The 18264-nt window shown below is 38.3% G+C and overlaps 1 protein-coding gene across 3 annotated transcripts in view; it reads left to right on the top strand.

Annotated features, from left to right (window-relative positions):
• PRCP (prolylcarboxypeptidase) overlaps nt 1-17521 on the top strand; it is an 82611-nt gene extending 65090 nt beyond the window's left edge. For all 3 annotated transcript variants that reach the window (XM_050755851.1, XM_050755850.1, XM_050755852.1), the window contains 3 exons: nt 2563-2727; nt 3419-3606; nt 16766-17521. In XM_050755851.1, the coding sequence (XP_050611808.1) occupies nt 2563-2727; nt 3419-3606; nt 16766-16982 (570 nt within the window). In that variant the 3' untranslated portion in view covers nt 16983-17521. The remainder of the gene's footprint in view (nt 1-2562; nt 2728-3418; nt 3607-16765) is intronic.
• The last annotated feature ends 743 nt before the right edge of the window (nt 17522-18264 follow it).

Genomic DNA, 18264 nt, shown 5'->3' with positions numbered 1-18264 from the left:
GTCTTCATAGGTTTGTGAAGCTCTCAGTTTAGCTCAATTCTGTCTCTTCATGTACATCCTAAACCCTGGTATTCCTTATTCTTATGACCTCACAGTTACTTTGTAAAGGTATATGCAATTATTTGAACATCTTAATTTCTGACTTTTCTCACATTCAACAGTTCTAAAAACTTTTGGCAATGATGCACACTCCGTCTTCCTTTGAAAAGTCATATTACATTTGAGCATGTTAAAGGTTCTGAGAAATCCTCTGAAATTATATAATAATAACAACCAGCCAGAAAAACTGTTCACATTTGCTAATATACAGTTTCTCAAAGCTATTTGACTAGGAAACATTTTTCCACAAAGTACCAATTAACATTCCATGGAAATATTGTTGTGCAGAATATACCTGGGGAGAGGCATTGAATTTTCCTGAAAATTCATTTTCTCGTTTACAATTTTCCTTTTTTTTTTTTTTTCACTGGCAGCTGGTGCCAGGCAGAACTGTGATGAAGGGCTGGGTTTGGTTGCATCCTTTCTCAATATCCTCCTTTCCTGACTGGGAGCATGCCCCCAGCCCAGGCCTTGTTACGCCTGCTGCCCAGAATCTCTCTCGCTGAGGTGGGGTAACTGGGCTCCTTTCCGGGCTTCTTCTCTGGACTAGTCTCTTTTTTGTCAGGACTAGTCTATTTTATATATATAATCTTTTCCATATGAAATGGGAAAGGACCAGGTTACTGAATTCATGTCAGAGTCGATGGAGATTCAAGCTTACCGGGTTTTCCTTGCCACTGGGGCTATTTGTGGTTTTTCAGGTGGACACTTCCTAAGCTGTGTGACATAATAGATAAGATGAATATTTCATAACCAGAGACAGCTGGGGACAAATCTAGGCCCTATTATTTACTAACTGAGTGACCTTGAAGATGACTTAACCTAAGAATCAGGGTTTTTTTTCATGTAAAATAATGGACAATCATCTACCTGATAGGATTACATGGTGTATTGGTTGGAAACCCAGGGCTTAATAATTACTAGCTGTTGTTGTTGTTAATATTATTCAGCTATGATTCCATTGCCTGTTATTTTTCTCCAACATTTTATTATGAAAAATTTTAAACATATGGAAAGTTAAAATAATTGATAGTGAACACTCATAAACCTAACATCTAAATTCAATAAATAATATTTTATTATATTTGATTTGTCACATATATATTCACCTATCCATCACTTCATGTATCTTTTATCTTATTTTATTTTATTTTATTTTATTTTATTTTTTTATTTTTTTATTTTTTTGAGACGGAGTCTCGCTGTGTCGCCCAGGCTGGGGTGCAGTGGCACGATCTCGGCTCACTGCAAGCTCTGCCTCCTGGGTTCACGCCATTCTCCTGCCTCAGCCTCCCGAGTAGCTGGGACTACAGGCGCCCGCCACCACGCCCGGCTAGTTTTTTGTATTTTTAGTAGAGACGGGGTTTCACCATGTTAGCCAGGGATGGTCTCGATCTCCTGACCTCGTGATCCACCCGCCTCGGCCTTATCTTATTTTAAAATGAATTTTAAAGTAAATTGCAGACATCTTCCTCTTAAATACTTCAGCTTTATTATCATTAATGAGAGTTCAATATTTGTGTATGGTTCTTTCGGTGGTGGAGGGGTAAAATCTAGATACCATGAAATGCACAAATTATATCATTTTTCATGAACCCTATTAAGGTATAGAATATTTCTGTGCCCGAGAAAGTTTGCACTGGCTCTGTTTAGTCAGTCCTCACCTTTACTCCTAACCCTGAATATTGTCTGATTTTTATAGCTAGGATTCCAGGCATGTTTTGTAGGATAGTGATAGGAATATTTGGGAGCTGGGGAGTTGCAGCATATGCTTTTTATCACACCATGGATGCTGGACCTTGGTATAGTTTTTCCATACGAGATTTTATAAATTTTGCATTTTTATAAAAATATAGTAATTCATTCAGCAAACATTTACGTACCAGATACCTTGCTAAGTATTGAGGGAGACATTCTGGAATCAAGTGAGTGAAGTAGAGCATTACAGAGGCTCTAATAAAAATAGGTACAGGGTATAATGGAGGCACCAAGAAGGGAGAGGTTGAGTTCTTCCCAACTCGGAAACATAGGCAAGGATAGCCTTGAAAAGAGGAGGTGATATTTGAGCTGAGTGTTGTAAAAGATGAGTTGGTGTTTGAAGGCATTAGTGGAGTGGGAGAGCAGTTGGAAAACAGTGTTTTAGGGTGAGCAAGGGCAAAGGCGAAGAAGGAGCCTGTGTGGTGGGGAATGGTTTTCCTAGGCCGGAGCAAAGGCAGCAAAGAGGAAGCTAAGATGGTAGATGCAAATGACTTTGGTTTATTTTTATAGCCTAGGGAGTAATTGAAGATATTTAGTCATTTATGGAGGGGATTAAACTCAAGAGAGAAATTGTTAAACAATGCAGTTAGTAGCTTAAGAATATTTTATGATCAGATAAAAATCATATTTCTTCTTTGTGTTATTAAACTGTAATTTTATATTCATATTCTGACTCTTTCCCCATTTATCTTTCTAAAATGACAGGTAGTGTGCCAGTATTTGAAAAATCCCAATGTATCTGATTCACTACTGCTGCAGAATATTTTCCAAGCTCTGAATGTATATTACAATTATTCGGGCCAGGTGAAATGCCTGAATATTTCAGAGACAGCAACTAGCAGTCTGGGAACACTGGGTTGGAGCTATCAGGTAAATATGTATAATTTCCCCAAGTGGAACTTACTTTTCACTGATACAGCTGTGCTGTAAAGAAAAAATCAGGGTACACAAGATTTTGTCACCTAACCTGGATCCAGTTTTGGCTTCTGTTACTTTATGCTGTGATACTATGGACAAGTTTTCTTGTTCATTCATTTGTTCATTTAATAATCACCAAATATATATTGAGTTCTTACCATGCATCAAGCACTCCTCTAGGTTTCAAAGATACAAAGATAAATAGTACATGATCAAATATAGTGTAGTGAAAAAGTAAGTAATTAGTATTTCAATAGATCTTGATAAGTCCTACAAAGGGAGCATTTTATAGACATATAAGAGAAAGGGAGTCTAATTTGTCCTTCATCTGCACAATAAGACAGTAATAATAATAATACTTTCCTTCCAGAGTTGTTTTGAGGGTTAAATATGATAATAAATGTGAAATCAAGCAGTTTGCAGTGAAGGGATATAATCCTGACTTTTGTGGCTTCTTGACCAAGTCTTTTTAAGAATAATGAGAGATTATAGGGCACACAAGTAAAGAACGGGGCTTTGAAGCGGCCTTGCCTGAGTTCAAACCCTGCCTTTACCACTTACCAGCATTATGACTTTGTATTATTTATTTAACCTCTTTTTGCCTCATTTTTCTAATTGGATTCTCTCTTGGTTTGCTTTTTAGGCGTGCACAGAAGTAGTCATGCCGTTTTGTACTAATGGTGTCGATGACATGTTTGAACCTCACTCATGGAACTTAAAGGAACTTTCTGATGAGTGTTTTGAACAGTGGGGTGTGAGACCAAGGCCCTCCTGGATCACTACTATGTATGGAGGCAAAAACATCAGTTCACACTCAAACATTGTTTTCAGGTGAGTTTTTACTGTCCAAAGATAAACTTCAGTTGGTGGAACATTTATAGAATATCTGAAAAAATAGAACCAGGAAAATCCTGGACAATAGAACAATATAGAATACAACAGTGGTACCCGTCATGTTTTCCTATGCCTTGAAAGATAGGATGCTGAGAAGAGATAGAATTTTTTGCTCTATTACCAATGTGCTTTATTAAAGTCTTAAAAATCAACAGCAACAAAATTTTTAAAATATTAAAAAAAAACTCTCCAGCACAAAATAAAGCATCATCCGCTGTTCTCAATTTGCCTTATTATTGTTATGCTGTTGTTGATGATAATAAAAAATTTCAGTATTCAACACTTTTGAAGTGCCCACTGCATTCTGTTCCAAGTACTAAATGAGGCACTTTAAATAAATTACCTGGTTAAATCCTCACAACAACCCTGTGAAGTAGTTCTTCTAGGCCCTTTTTCACTGTGAAGGAAACTGAAAGTTGCTGTGTTCAATCACTTGCCAAAGCTCATCCAGCTTTGTTTTAGTTACTAAGTGATAAAGCCAGCTTTCTATTATGGCCTGACTACAAATCCCATGTTTGTTTTTCTACATTACACTGCTCCTTAAGAAGTCACATATTTGCCACTGGTTCACATTGGAGTTAATTGAGCAGACTCTATGTGTATCTGACTGGGCCTTCAAAATTTCCATGTTTTGAGTTGAACATTAGGTTGTCAGCTATTAAAATAGCAACGAGTTATTCAAGAATTTCCCCAAGTCTATATAGAAATAGGAGATACCACTACATACCTGTTAACCAGAGCTATTTTTTAAATTGTAAATGTCATTCTTTTACAAGTTCTTTTATTTGTTTTAATTTTTACTCTTTGAAAAAAAAATCTGTTAAAACTTTATCTTGCATTTTACAGAAGTCTATGAATGATTTTTAAAAGGTACCTCCTTACCCCATATCACATTTCTCTGACAGTTGTTAAAGTAGGCAGTGAGTATATCACCAGCTTGAGCATCGGCATCTTGCAAGGATTTCAGACCAACCCAACCACTCACCAAAGAACTTGGCAGCTTTTTAATCTTGTTTTTAATACAATGGTAGGTCCACTCTGATGGCATACTTATCCAGCCAAATCTCTACAACACACTGCAAAATCAGTGATTAGCAAATTGGTTAGCTTTGGCATGCAGCTGTGCTTATTTGCCCATGACAGCCTGGTGTTGATACTGGCAACAGAACTTTCGCACTATAAGAAACAGAGTCGGGTACCCTTCTGCAGGATTGTGTCTGGTGATCAGCATGTGTGACATCACCTTGACAATTCCTTGATGTATCAAGGGCTAGTTTCCTCCAGCCCTTTTATGAGGCACTACTCTGTTCATAAGGGTGCAGCCCCATAACTTAAATGACATATTCCTTGATGTATCACCTCAAGACATTTTCTGTTTCTGTTGGAATCTCCCTTTGATTACAAGTTGGTTATTACCATCTATAGAACCACTTGTACCCAATTCAGCCAACAAAAATGCAAGGAGGCTGGGTGCAGTGACTCACTCCTGTAATCCCAGCACTTTGGGAGGCCAAGGCAAATGGCTTGCTTGAGCCCAGGAGTTCGAGACCAGTCTGGGCAACATGGTGAAACCCCATCTCTAGAAAATATACAAAAATTAGTTGGCATGGTGGCATGTGCCTGCAGTCTCAGCTACTCGGGAGCCTGAGGTGGGAGGATGGCTTGAGCCCAGGAGGTGGAGGTTATAGTGAGCTGAGATTGCACCACTACACTCTAGCCTGGGCAATAGAGCCAGATATTGTCTCAAAAAACAAAAACAATAACAACAAAAAAAAAAAAACAAGAAACATGAAAACAAAACAAAACAAAATAAATGAAAAAATGCAAGGAAATGTTTGGGCTGATTATGTAATAGTTTATAGATATCCATAAAGTTGACAAAAGGAGTTTTCTTCGTTCCTACTTGGATGACCTGTGGAGGTTTCATGGTGAATTTCCTTTTCTTTCAAGCAACCGTATCTGGATTCTTTCCCCTTATGATGTTGAACACATGATCCAGCAGCTCCTCATATGTGCAGTCTCTTTCTGAGCCTACCTCACAGGGCCTATCTGATTACTGAATGAGACAACATCGTCTTTTTGCTATCTTCATCTTCTAGAGCTATATCTTTTTTATTTTTGAGACAGAGTCTTGCTCTGTCACTCAGGCTGGAGTGCAGTGGCATGATCTTGGCTCACTGCAACCTCCACCTCCTAGGTTCACACCATTCTCCTGCCTCAGCCTCCCAAGTAGCTGGGACTACAGGCTCCCGCCAGCATTCCCAGCTGATTTTTTTTTTTTGTATGTTTAGTAGAGACAGGGTTTCAACCATGTTAGCCAGGATGGTCTCGATCTCCTGACCTTGTGAGCCACATAACTCGGCCTCCCAAAGTGCTGGGATTACAGGCATGAGCCACCATTCCTGGCTAGAGCTGTGTCTTTAGTATTCCATCCTCATCTGGGAACTTGACATTCTTCTTTCTATTGCCAAGCATAATGTCAAGGTCCTCCTCTGGTTCATCTGGTTCTTGAACATCACTTTCAATCTTAAGATCCTTTACAACTTCTTCAGTTTTATCAATATCAAATATCTTTTTTTTCCTCCTTTTTCTTCTGAATAAAGAAGTTCAGGTCATCTAGAACATCAGAAACGTCTTTTTTCCTACTGTCATCTTCATTGGCTTCTACATCTTTGTCCTCAGCTGGCTCCGGTTCCTCTTCTTGGGCTAGTTTTTCTCTGTTTGTGTATCCCCTTCCTCATCTAACATAAAGGGGTTTTTCTTTTTCTTCTTGCTCATAGTAGGATCAAAAACTGTCTCATCCCCAGACATGGCTGTGGCTCAAGTGGGCTCAGCACATGGGAACTCGGACAGCTCAGCCCCAGGCCCCTGGGAGCATTGCTGCTCCTGCCAGTACCTCTCCGACCACTGTACTCTACAAATTCTTTTAAATAAGAGTCAAATTTGGCCTTTGGTATGTAGTCAAAAGTTTTTAGGGATGAGGAGAGCTGTTTGCCTGTACGTTGACTCTGAGTTTAGGCTGGTAGCACTGCCCACTTTGCAAAAAAAGGTCTCTGACTCATTAGACTCATTCTATTTTCTCTTTTAATTTTTAATTTTTATTTTTATTTTAAGTTCCGGGGTATATGTGCAAGATGTGCAGGTTTGTTACATAGGTAAACATGTGCCATGGTGGTTTGCTGCACCTATCAACCCATCACCTAGATATTAAATCCAGCATGCATTAGCTATTTTTCTTTTTCTTTTGAGATGGAGTTTTGCTCTTTTTGTGCAGGCTGGAGTGCAATGGCACAATTTTGGCTCACTGCAACCTCTGCCTCCTGGGTTCAAGCTATTCTTGCCTCAGCTTCCCAAGTAGCTGGGACTACAGCTCACCTGGCTAATTTTTGTATTTTTAGTAGAGATGGAGTTTCACCACGTTGGCCAGGCTGGTCCCAAACTCCTGACCTCAGGTGATCCGCCTGCCTCAGCCTCCCAAAGTGCTGAGATTACAGGCGTGAGCCACTGCACCCGGCCTTAGCTATTTTTCTTAATGCTCTCTTTCCCCCAACTCCATCCACTGACAGGCCCCAGTGTGTGTTTTTTCCCTCCCTGTATCTGTGTATTCTCTCAGCTCCCACTTAAAAATGAGAACATGCAGTGTTTGGTTTTCCGTTCCTGCATTAGTTTGCTGAAGATAATGGCTTCCAGCTCCATCCATGTCCCTGGAAAGGACATGATCTTATTCCTTGTTATGGCTACATAGTATTCCACCCAGCAGTATACCTTTCCCCAAATATAAGGCAAGACACTTTAATGGAAAACTTGAAACTACTTTTTGTTTAATTTTCTTCTGTTGTGTTCCTTGTTCTCAACAGGATTCTTCAAAACTATACTCTTAAGCTCAGTCTTACAAAGTGACAGTTAAACAAATAAGTCTGCTTAGGATGTTTAAGGAAACTGTGCCAAATTTAGGTTATTTGAAATCAGGAAAACTTGAAAGAACTGAGAGGGTTGAAAAAGACCTAAACATAAGCCTTTGAGTTTGTCTTAGTCCACTAGTGCTGCTATAGCAAAAAACCTGAGAGAGGGTAATATATAAACAGCACAAATGTATTGCTCACAGTCATGGAGGCTGGGAAGCCCAAGATGAGGATGCTGGCAGGTTTGGTGTCTGGTGAGGGCCCAGTCTCTGCTTTCAAGATGGCACCTTAAGGCAGCATCCTCACATGGCGGGAGGTGGAAGGCCAAAAGGGACGTAAGCTAGTTTCCTTCAGCCCTTTTGTAAGTATTTTAGTTATCCATTGCTTTTTTATGTTATCTTTCTCAGACTGTCAAAATGATAATAATAATAATAATCGTCATCATCACCATCATTATCATCATTGGAGAAGGGGGCATATTTTGTGAGAAAAGTCAGTGGGTAGGAATTAGAGCTCCATGTAAGAAACTGTTAGCTCAGTGTAAGAAAGGACTTTCAGGAAGAGCTGTTCAAAGGTAGAGTGAGCTGTCTTGAGTAAAATTTCGTAAGCTTTTTTGATTCTCAGTTTTATCCTTTGTGAAGTGAGAATAATAATACCACTCACCCCATAAAGTTGTTGTGGTGCATCAAAAGAGCTCATCAAAGTACTTGGCCCAGATCTGGCAAATATCTACACTCAAAATATATTTGTTGAATGAATAAATGAAAGTACACTCTTCACCTTGCCCTTTATGTTCTAGCCACAGGGAACTGTATATTATCTCTGAATGTCCTTTCTCACCCTCTTTTTCCTTTTTCCTTAAGTCTCATACCTTCTCCAAGAAATATTCTGTAAGGGAGGATAGGTTTCTACCTCCCCCTTACTTCTAGTAGCACCTATAAGTACCGCTTATCACTCCATGTGGTAGTTATTTGTTTGTGTTTCTATCTACCCCATGAGATTGTGAATTTATCACTGGCAGGAACTTCATCTTAACCATCTCTGTATCTTTAGCGTTTGCTACAGTGACTGGCACATAATGAATGCCCAGTAAATATGCCTGTTGTTGATAAGGATGATGAATGAAACACACAGCTCAGGAAGGCTTCAGAAGCATGTGAAAGTTTAAAGGCAAGACTGTGTAAAGATGCTGGTTTATCTCTTTGCAGTGGCAAGTCTACTTTTACAAAGAAATCTTTTTCTATAGTTTGCTAGGTATGAGAAATACAATGCAAAAATTTTTAAGTTATTAAAAAATTCAAAATTCTCCTACTTTTCTGAAGAAAGAGCACTCCCAAAGTAAAGGAACAGCCACAGGTGTGTCTGTTCTGTGTACTTCATGGCCACTAGCTATAAAATGTTTCTGGTTGCTGAGTAAGAAGGTGTCCAATCATAGGCATGGGCAAAGACTTCATGACTAAAACACCAAAAGCAATGGCAACAAAAGCCAACATTGACAAATGGGGTCTAATTAAACTAAAGACTTCTGCACAGCAAAATAAATTATCATCAGAGTGAACAGGCAACCTACAGAATAGGAGAAAATTTTTGCAATCTGTCCATCTGACAAAGGGCTAATATCTAGACTCTACAAGGAACTTAAACAAATTTACAAGAAAACAACAACCCCATCAGGAAGTGGGCAAAGACAGTTCTCAAAAGAAGACCTTTATGTGGCCAACAAACATGAAAAAAGCTCATCATCACTGATGATTAGAGAAATGCAACTCAAAACCACAGTGAGATACCATCTCATGCCAGTTGGAATGGCAATTATTAAAAAGTCAGGAAACAACCGATACTGGAGAGGGTATGGAGAAATAGGAACGATTTTACACTGTTGGTGGGTGTATAAATTAGTTCAACCATTGTGGAAGACAGTGTGGCAATTCCTCAAGGATCTAGAGCCAGAAATACCATTTAACCCAGCAATCCCATTCCTGGGTATATACTCAGAGGATTATAAATCGTTCTACTATAAAGACACATGCACACGTATGTTTATTGCAGCACTATTTACAATAGCAAAGACATGGAACCAACTCAAATGCCCATCAATGATCGACTGGATAAGGAAAATGTGGCACATATACACCATGGAATACTATGCGCCATAAAAAAGGATGAGTTCATGTCCTTTGCAGGGCCATGGATGAAACTGGAAACCATCACTCTCAGCAAACTAACACAGGAACAGAAAATCAAACACTGCATGTTCTCACTCATAAGTGTGAGTTGAACAATGAGAACACATGGACTCAGGGAGGGAAACATCACACACTGGGATCTGTCAGTGGGGCAGGGATTGGGGAGGGATAGCATTAGGAGAAAATACCTAATGTAGATGACGGGTTGATGGGTGCAGCAAACCACCGTGGCACGTGTATACCTATGTAACAGACTTGCACATTCTGCACATGTATCCCAGAACTTAAAGTATAGTTAAAAAAAAAAAAGAAAAAAAAAAAAAAAGAAAGTGTCCAAAGAGCCCTGTGGAAAGTATCTTAATCTTCATTTCCAGGTTTCTCTCCTTAGTCTGCCTCACACGAATCCAGGTGTGATTGCTTTTCTGGTTGGGAAGTTTAATCTTTAATTGGATTGGAGATTTTTCAGTTAAGGCTTTGAAGTCAGGTAGACCTTGATGCCATTTTTCTTCTTCCCTGAATTAGCTGCATGACCTTGGGCAAATTGCCATTTCATATTACTTAGGAATAAGAATGAGTACCTAACAGGGTTATTTCAAGGAACAAATTATCGTGGAAATAAGCAACAGAGATTTTGTCTGTTTTGTTCACTGTGGAGTCCCGTGCCCGGTCGGTGCCTGATATGTAGTAGGCACTCAGTAAACATTTGTTTACCTGTTAATAGTCTCATTACAGCAATTCTTTTTTTATTCCACAATTGTTTTTTGGGGGGAGGTTTATTTTCTTTCCCAACTTGTAGACATAATTTTACCAACAGTCATTCTCAGTTATTTTAGTATAAATCCAAAAGGGAGTCCCTGAGGAGCTGGTTAGTTTAACATCATTTCTCAGGCAAATTAATTGTTGCCAGTGACTAAGTGAAGCTCCCTGTTGGGTAAATTTTACCCAGGCATCTAGATCCTCTCATGAATGCCAGTTTTTTTTTTTTTTTTTGTAGATTTCCCAATGACTGGTTTAGCTTTCACACATCTAGGACCAAGAAATTCAAGTCCATGTGCATCTTAGGTCTCTCAGCAACTCCAAACACTGTTGCTAAGCCACTAGGCTATTTCAGATGACCTTTTAAATCAAATGCAGTTTGCTTATTATGTGGCTGTTGGGATAGCTTTTTTGTTTTGCAAATAATGGAGAGTTTCCTATCTGGGTTGGGCTTGTCAATTTGGAATAATGACAAAGGCGATTTATTAATTTAAGAGAACCCAACTCCTTATGTAGTTTTCTTTAAAAGTTTACCTGGTAGTTGAAAACTGAGGCTTGTATTTAACATGAGTTTTTCTTTTTGTTTTTAATAAAACCAAAAAAGTACACTTCTGGAGTGTAGGTTTTTTTTTTTTTTTTTCCAAGGATGATGTTAAGTTGCAATTGAACAGAGGACAATTTTTATTTTATTTTATTTTTTTTGAAACAGTTTTGAAACAGAGTCTTGCTCTGTTATCCAGGCTGGATTGCAGTGGCATGATCTCGGCTCACTGCAGCCTCTACCTCCCGGGTTCAAGCCATTCTCCTGCCTCAGCCTCCTAAGTAGTTGGGACTGCATGCATGCGCCACCACGCCTGGCTAATTTTTGTATTTTTAGTAGAGGCAGGGTTTCACCATGTTGGGCAGGCTGATCTCAAACTCCTGACCTCAAGTGATCCATCCATCTTGGCCTCCCGAAGTGCTGGGATTACAGGTGTGAGCCACCATGCCTGGCCAGGACAGGCAATTTTAAATTGTATTTCAAACACATATATACTTAATGTACCTAATTTTTTTTCTCATGTAATTTGTACATTTACATTTTCATGATTTATTTACTTCTTGGTAGTGGTAATACTTATTATGCTTACAGAATATGGTAATAACTATAATGACATCACACGTTCATGTAGTAGTTTATTTATTTTCACATATATTATTTGACTTGGGCCTCACAATAGTTCTGTCTGAGAAGGGTATTATCTTTCTTAAAAAACATTTTTTTTCTATAATCCACATGAGAATTGAGGTTCACAGGGGTCAGTAACTTACCCAAAGTCATGCAGCTAGTAAAAATGTACAACTTAGATCTACTGAATGAATTCATTGTTCTTTCCACTATTAACACGCAGCTGAAGGTCAGTCTCTTTATATTTGTATTAATCATTTATATGAACTTTTCTTTCCCACGTAAAAAGTACCAAAGTGATTTACAGCGTGTTTATGAACTTGCATATGTGTATTTATAGATGTCTATGATGGGCATCCAGTATGTGGCCACAGCCAACTAGACACTTTTTAAGTTCATTCAGTAAATTTTTTGGGCCTCCTATTGTGAGCCAGGTCTGCTTCTAGGAACTTGGAGATGTAGAAATAAACAATATGGACAAAAATCTCTGCTCTCATGGAGTTCTAGTTTGAGAGATAGGAAATGAAACAAGATAGAACTTATAAATATGTTAGAAGGATATAAGTGACAAGGAGAAAAAAGTAAACCAGGAAGGGGACTGTAAAATGTCATAGGGAGGGAAAACAGTTGAAATACTTTATTAGAGTGACCAGGGAAGACTTCATCAAGGAGTGACTTTAAAAAAATGATATAGAGGAAGTAAAGGAGCTAGCCATGAAGTTGGTGGAGTAAGAGGATTAACTGAAGGCAAAGGCCTTGAAAGAGAAGTGTCCCCAGCCTATTCTTCAGGTGGAGTAAGGTCAGTGTGGCTGGAGTGGGGTTAATAAGTGAGAGAGTAATAGGAGGTGAAATCAGGGAGGGAGCAGAGGGCCCGAATTATGTGGAAACTTGTTGGTTCTAGTAAGGACTTAGGTTTTTACTGTGAATGAGATGGGAAAACTTGGAGCTTTTTGAGAAAAGGAATGACATTATCTGGTTTAGGTTTTAACAGGATCAAGTTGGCAGCTCTATTGATATTAAATTGCAGGGAGACAAGGGTAGAGGCAGGAAGGTCAGTTAAAAGGCTATTGTAGTAACTCAGGCTAGAGATAATGGTGACTTAGATTAGGGTTGTGCAGTGGAGGTAATGCAAAATGGTCAGATTATGGATATATTTGAAGATATAGATGACAGGATTTGTTGACAGATTGTGTGTTAAACAATGAGAAAATTAAAGAGTGAAACCAAAAAGATTAAAGAGTGACATCAAACTTTTTGACCTGAACAATGAAAAGGATAGACTTTCCATTGACAGAGATTGGGGAAGATGGCAAGAGGAGCTGGTTGGCATTTGGGAAGCATCAGGAACTGCCAAGTGTCTAATTTGACTTCCATGTAAAAATGTGAAGTTCACATTTGAACTTTGGTTCTGAAGTTTAGGGGAACAATCCCGGCTAGATACATTATTTGGTAGTCATCTATATATAGGTTGTACTTATAGTTGAGAAGTTTTTTGATGATTATGCAAATTATGGGAATAATTTCATGTCTTTGATAATGTGAGCTTGAAGACTTTTTATTTCAGGCTTTGTTGTAAACAATACCAGCAAAATGGAGTTTGTATTAAACAAATATCAGGACACACATAAAAATGTCCTATAAGTGATTTCAAGTGGTATGTAGTAAAGATATGCCAAGAGGTACCATTCGAGGGGAAAGTGATCTAATACATGCCATGGGCAGAATACTCAGATCCAGGTAGTTCAGTGACAGTTTTTCCCCTGGGGAATCTGTTTCCATGAGATTAGGTAGATGAAAGGCAGACCTGGGACTAGAAGCAAAGTATGTCTGATCCCAAAGCTCATGCTCTTCTTACTTTGCAGCACACAAGAGAGCGTGAGCTGTCGACTTTCAACAGTAGTCACGGTTCCACTGAATTGCAACGTAGTATAAAATTAAGCATTGGACTAGGGTTTTTAGAGCTGTGTTTGAATCTCAGATTTGCTAAGTCAAATGATTTTGGCAAGCCTTTTAAATTCTCTGGGCATTAGTTTTCTCTTTTATAAAAGAATTGTAATTAAACCTACTTCATAGGGTTGTTACAATGAACACATGTGAAAGGCTTTGTAAACACGAATGCAATCTATGCATAATATGTTATACTAGGGAAAAATTTGATTTAAATAGTATCAAGAATAAAATGCTTTGGAATAAATTTAACAAAAGAAGTGCAAGATGTATACATTGGAAACAAATTAAAAATTGCTTCCTTTAAATGGAAAGACCTCTCATGTTTATGTATTAGAAGAATTAATACTATTAAGGTGACTATTACTCCTCAAGTTGATCCACAGATTCAATGTGATCTCTATCGAATTTCCAGCTGGCCTTTTTTTTTTTTTTTTTTTTAAATTAGAAATTGACAAGCTGATCCTGAAATTCATATAGGAATATATGGGACCCAGAATAGCCAAAACAATCTTGAAAAGGAAGAATGAACTTGAAGAACTCACACTTCCTGATTTCCAACTTACTACAAAGCTACAGTCAATACAGTGTGATACTGGCATTAGGATAGACATATAGACAAGTGGAAGAGAATCAAGTGTCCAGAAGTCAAACCTTACATGTATGGCTTATTGATTTTCAACAAAAGTAGCAAGACAATTCATTGAGAAAAGAAGTTTTTTCAACAAATGATGATGGGAAAACTGGAGATTCGCATGCAGAAGAATGAGGTTGGCTCCCTATTTCATACCATAACAAGAAAAATCAACTCAGAATAGATCAAAGGCTTAAATGTAAGGGCTAAAATGATAAATCTTATAAAGGAAAACATAAGAATAAATCTTCATGACTGTGGGTTAGACAGCAGTTTCTTGGTTACCATACCAAAAACACAATGAGAAAAAATAGATAAATCAACTTCATGAAAATGAAAAACTTATGCTGCAAATGATACTATCAAGAAAGTTAGAAGATAGTCTACAGAATGGGAGAAAATATTTGCAAGTCATATATTTAATAAGGGACTTGTATCCAGAATAGGTAAGGCTTTATAAACAATACCAGCAAAACGGAGTTTGCATTAAACAAATATCAGAACACACATAAAAATGTTCTGTAAGTTATTTCAAGTGGTATGTGGATAAAGATATGCCAAGAGGTGCCATACAAGGGGAAAGTGATCTAATGTTTGCAATGGGCTGAGTACTTAGATCCAGGTATTTCAGTGCCAGTTTTTTCCCTTAGGAATCTGTTTCCATGAGATTAGGTAGATGAGAGGCAGACCTGAGACTGGAACCAAAGTGTGTCTGATCCCAAAGCTCATGCTTTTCTTACTCTGCAACACACAAGTTAAGAGAGTGTGAGCTCTCAGTCAAAAATAAAAAGATACATAACTCTAGTTAAAAAATGAGCAAAGATATGACTGGGCATTTTCCCAAAGAAGATATAAAAATGGCCAATCAGCACATAAGATGTTTAAACACCATCAGTCTCTTGGGAAATGCAAATTAAAACCATAGTGAAATATCGCTTAATACTTACTAGCCTAGGATGTCTAAAATAGACAGATAATAATAAGTGTTGAAGATGTAGAGAAAGTGGAACCCTCAAATGTTGCTACTGGGAATATAAAATGGTGTAGCCCCTTTGGAAAGTAGTCTGGCAGCTAATCAATAGGCTGTTACCATATGTCCTAGAAATTCCTAAGTATATGCCTAAGAGAAGTGAAATCATACATCCACACAAAAACTTGTATGTGAATGTTCAAAGGAGCAATACTCATTAGCCAAAAAGTGCAAACAATACAAATGTGCATCAAATGATGAAGAGATAAGTAAAATATGATGTATTCGTACAATGAAATATTATTTGGCAATAAAAAGGAACACGTACTGATTCATGCCGCAACATGGGTGAAACTTGAAAACATTACACTGGGTGAAAGAGACCTGTTGCAAAAGACCACCTACTATTTAATTCCATTTGTACGAAATGTCCAGAATAGGCAAATCTATAGATTCAGAAAATAGACTCATGGTTTCCTGGGGCTGAGAGCAAGGCAGGAAGGTGGGGAATGACTGCTAATGAGTATCGGTTTCTATTTGGGGTGATGAAAATGTTCTAAAATGGATTGTGGTGCTGGTTGCACAACTCTGAGTATACTAAAAACCATTGAATTGTATATTTTAAATGGACAAATTCTGTGGTAGATGAATTATATCTCAACAAAACTCTTCAGAAATATTATTAGGGATGCTGTCTGTGGTTGTATTGGATTTTTTACTCAGTTAAACTAAATACTCAGTTTTAGTGACTGATTATCTTTACATTATTCTGAATTGTGTTGTGTGAACCAGTCGAGACTAATAACCTAGTAGCATTTCCTTAACTTTAAAGCTAATGTAAAATGAAGATTTTTGTGTAATGCCCAAATTTTTGGATTCCAGATCCCGGTGACATTTTTCAGATCTACTATCCTGTTTCCCAAAGTACTGTACTGTATTGGATAAAAAATGCAGCCTCCTCCTTTCCTCCCTCCCTCCCTCCCTCCCTTTCTTCTTTCCTCCCTCCCTCCCTCCCTTTCTTCTTTCCTCCCTTTCTCCCTTCCTCCCTTCCTTAAGAAAATGGGGTTTCACCATGTTCCCCAGGCTAGCTGGGCTCAAGTGATTCACCATCTTGGCCTCCAAAGAGCAAAGATTACAGACATGAGCCACTGTGCCCGGCCTGTTATCTCCATTTTACAGATGAGGAAACTGAGTCAGGTAACTTGCATTATATAACTTTTGAATGATGAAATCAGGATTGAAATTCAGGTTTCTAAATTTCATATCCCAGTACAATCTAGGTTGATTTATGGGAACACCTCCTTCAATCATCTCTGGTTCCTTTTTTTTTTTTTTGCACCTGGTTGCAGGAATATTGCAAAACTCCAGTATGAATCATCTCTCCATATGATAAATTAGGTCCTCAGATCAAATCCCCCAGGTTACAAGTTTATAATTTTAAGTGTTAAACATATAATAGGTTTCTCCTAGCTTATCTGCGTGTCAGTATGAAAAACTAACACCTTTATTTTTTCTTCTGTTTTTTACTTGCAGCAATGGTGAACTAGACCCCTGGTCAGGAGGTGGAGTAACTAAGGATATCACAGACACTCTGGTTGCAGTCACCATCTCAGAGGGGGCCCACCACTTAGATCTGCGCGCCAAGAATGCCTTAGATCCCACGTCTGTGCTGTTAGCCCGTGCCTTGGAAGTCAGACATATGAAGAATTGGATCAGAGATTTCTATGACCGTGCAGGAAAGCAGCACTGAGAAACTTTTGATTGTTTTCAGTTTCTTCTTTTATGTTCTCACCACCACATTCCCATTCACTTTGGTTTTCTACGTGTAATTACCTTCTCTTGTGTATCATTAGATTTGATGGGCCAAGGTTGAGATAGAATAGAGGGTGATGACGGTAAGAGCAACTGTCCCATGAATGTGATTTCCTGGGTTCTCACTGTCTTTGCACCATGTCTAGGAAGAATCTTCTTGATAACTCTCCCACACCATCAGTGGCCTTCATAACTGGAGCAGAGCTCCTGATTGCTTTTCATAAGAGGGAGAGTTACTTTCTTTGTATCTCTGCAAGCAGAGATTTCTTTTTGGCTTTGAGGTTGAAGTCTCTTTAGCCCATTTGTAAGTCCCCATCCCTACCCTACACAAAGTAAAAGCAGAAGATAGATTAAAAAATGATGTAATTGCAGCTGGTAGGATGTCTGGTGCCAATCCAGGAAGTGAGAGCCATTTCTTTTGTACTGGATTTAATGACTTTGAACTGTGCTGTAAATAAAGAATACAGCTGGACCTTATACCTGTGTGTTGCTTCTGAAGCTCACTCCGGCTCCGGCTGTTGGGAATACTGTGTGCACTGGACTTAGCTGGTTTTGGAAAGTCCTTTAATTTTTTCTCTTCCACTTGGCAGCTTTTCTTAGTTCTGGGATGTTGGCCACTGTGGTACTGCCAGTAAGAAATCTGGCCTTTTTCTGCTCCATTTCTCTTTGTTTCTAAGGTCAGTTTTGTGGTAATTTGGTTGAATTCTGCCAGTTTAGGAAAATGACTCTGTTTTGTCTTTTTAAATCTGAGCAAGCTTTATGTTGTAGTCACTAATTATATTTCAGTAAGAAGCCTTTAAAAATTGATGAATCAGCTGTTCCCAAAGTAGAATATAGTAATATTTAGCTTTTAAATTTTTTAAATTTTATTTTCTGATAGTTGTTACTGCTGTCATTAAAACCAGAAGTGTTAGACACTAACAGGCAGGTGCACGAGAACTTTTCTGTATGACTCCCAAAAGACAAGCTGACTAATTCATGCAGGCAGCATATTTGACATTAATAAATGGCCAAGCCATTCCTATTTCCAAGGGGTTGGCTTCTTTCAAGCAGTTCTTACACTGAGACCTTTCTTCAGAAGGGCTTTTCTAGGATAACAAATAGGGTTGGATCAAAACCTTTCAGGGACACAGAGAGACAGAGAGACTAACAGTTTCTACTCTGTTGAAAGATTTCTTCCTCCTTGTTTCTTTTCATTTTCTCTCAATAATTTTTTTTTC

Source organism: Macaca thibetana, chromosome 14 (assembly GCF_024542745.1).
Source record: "Macaca thibetana thibetana isolate TM-01 chromosome 14, ASM2454274v1, whole genome shotgun sequence".
Taxonomy (NCBI): Eukaryota; Metazoa; Chordata; class Mammalia; order Primates; family Cercopithecidae; genus Macaca; species Macaca thibetana.
The sequence above is the reverse complement of the archived record's forward strand: the minus strand, read 5'-3'. Positions and strand labels throughout refer to the sequence as shown.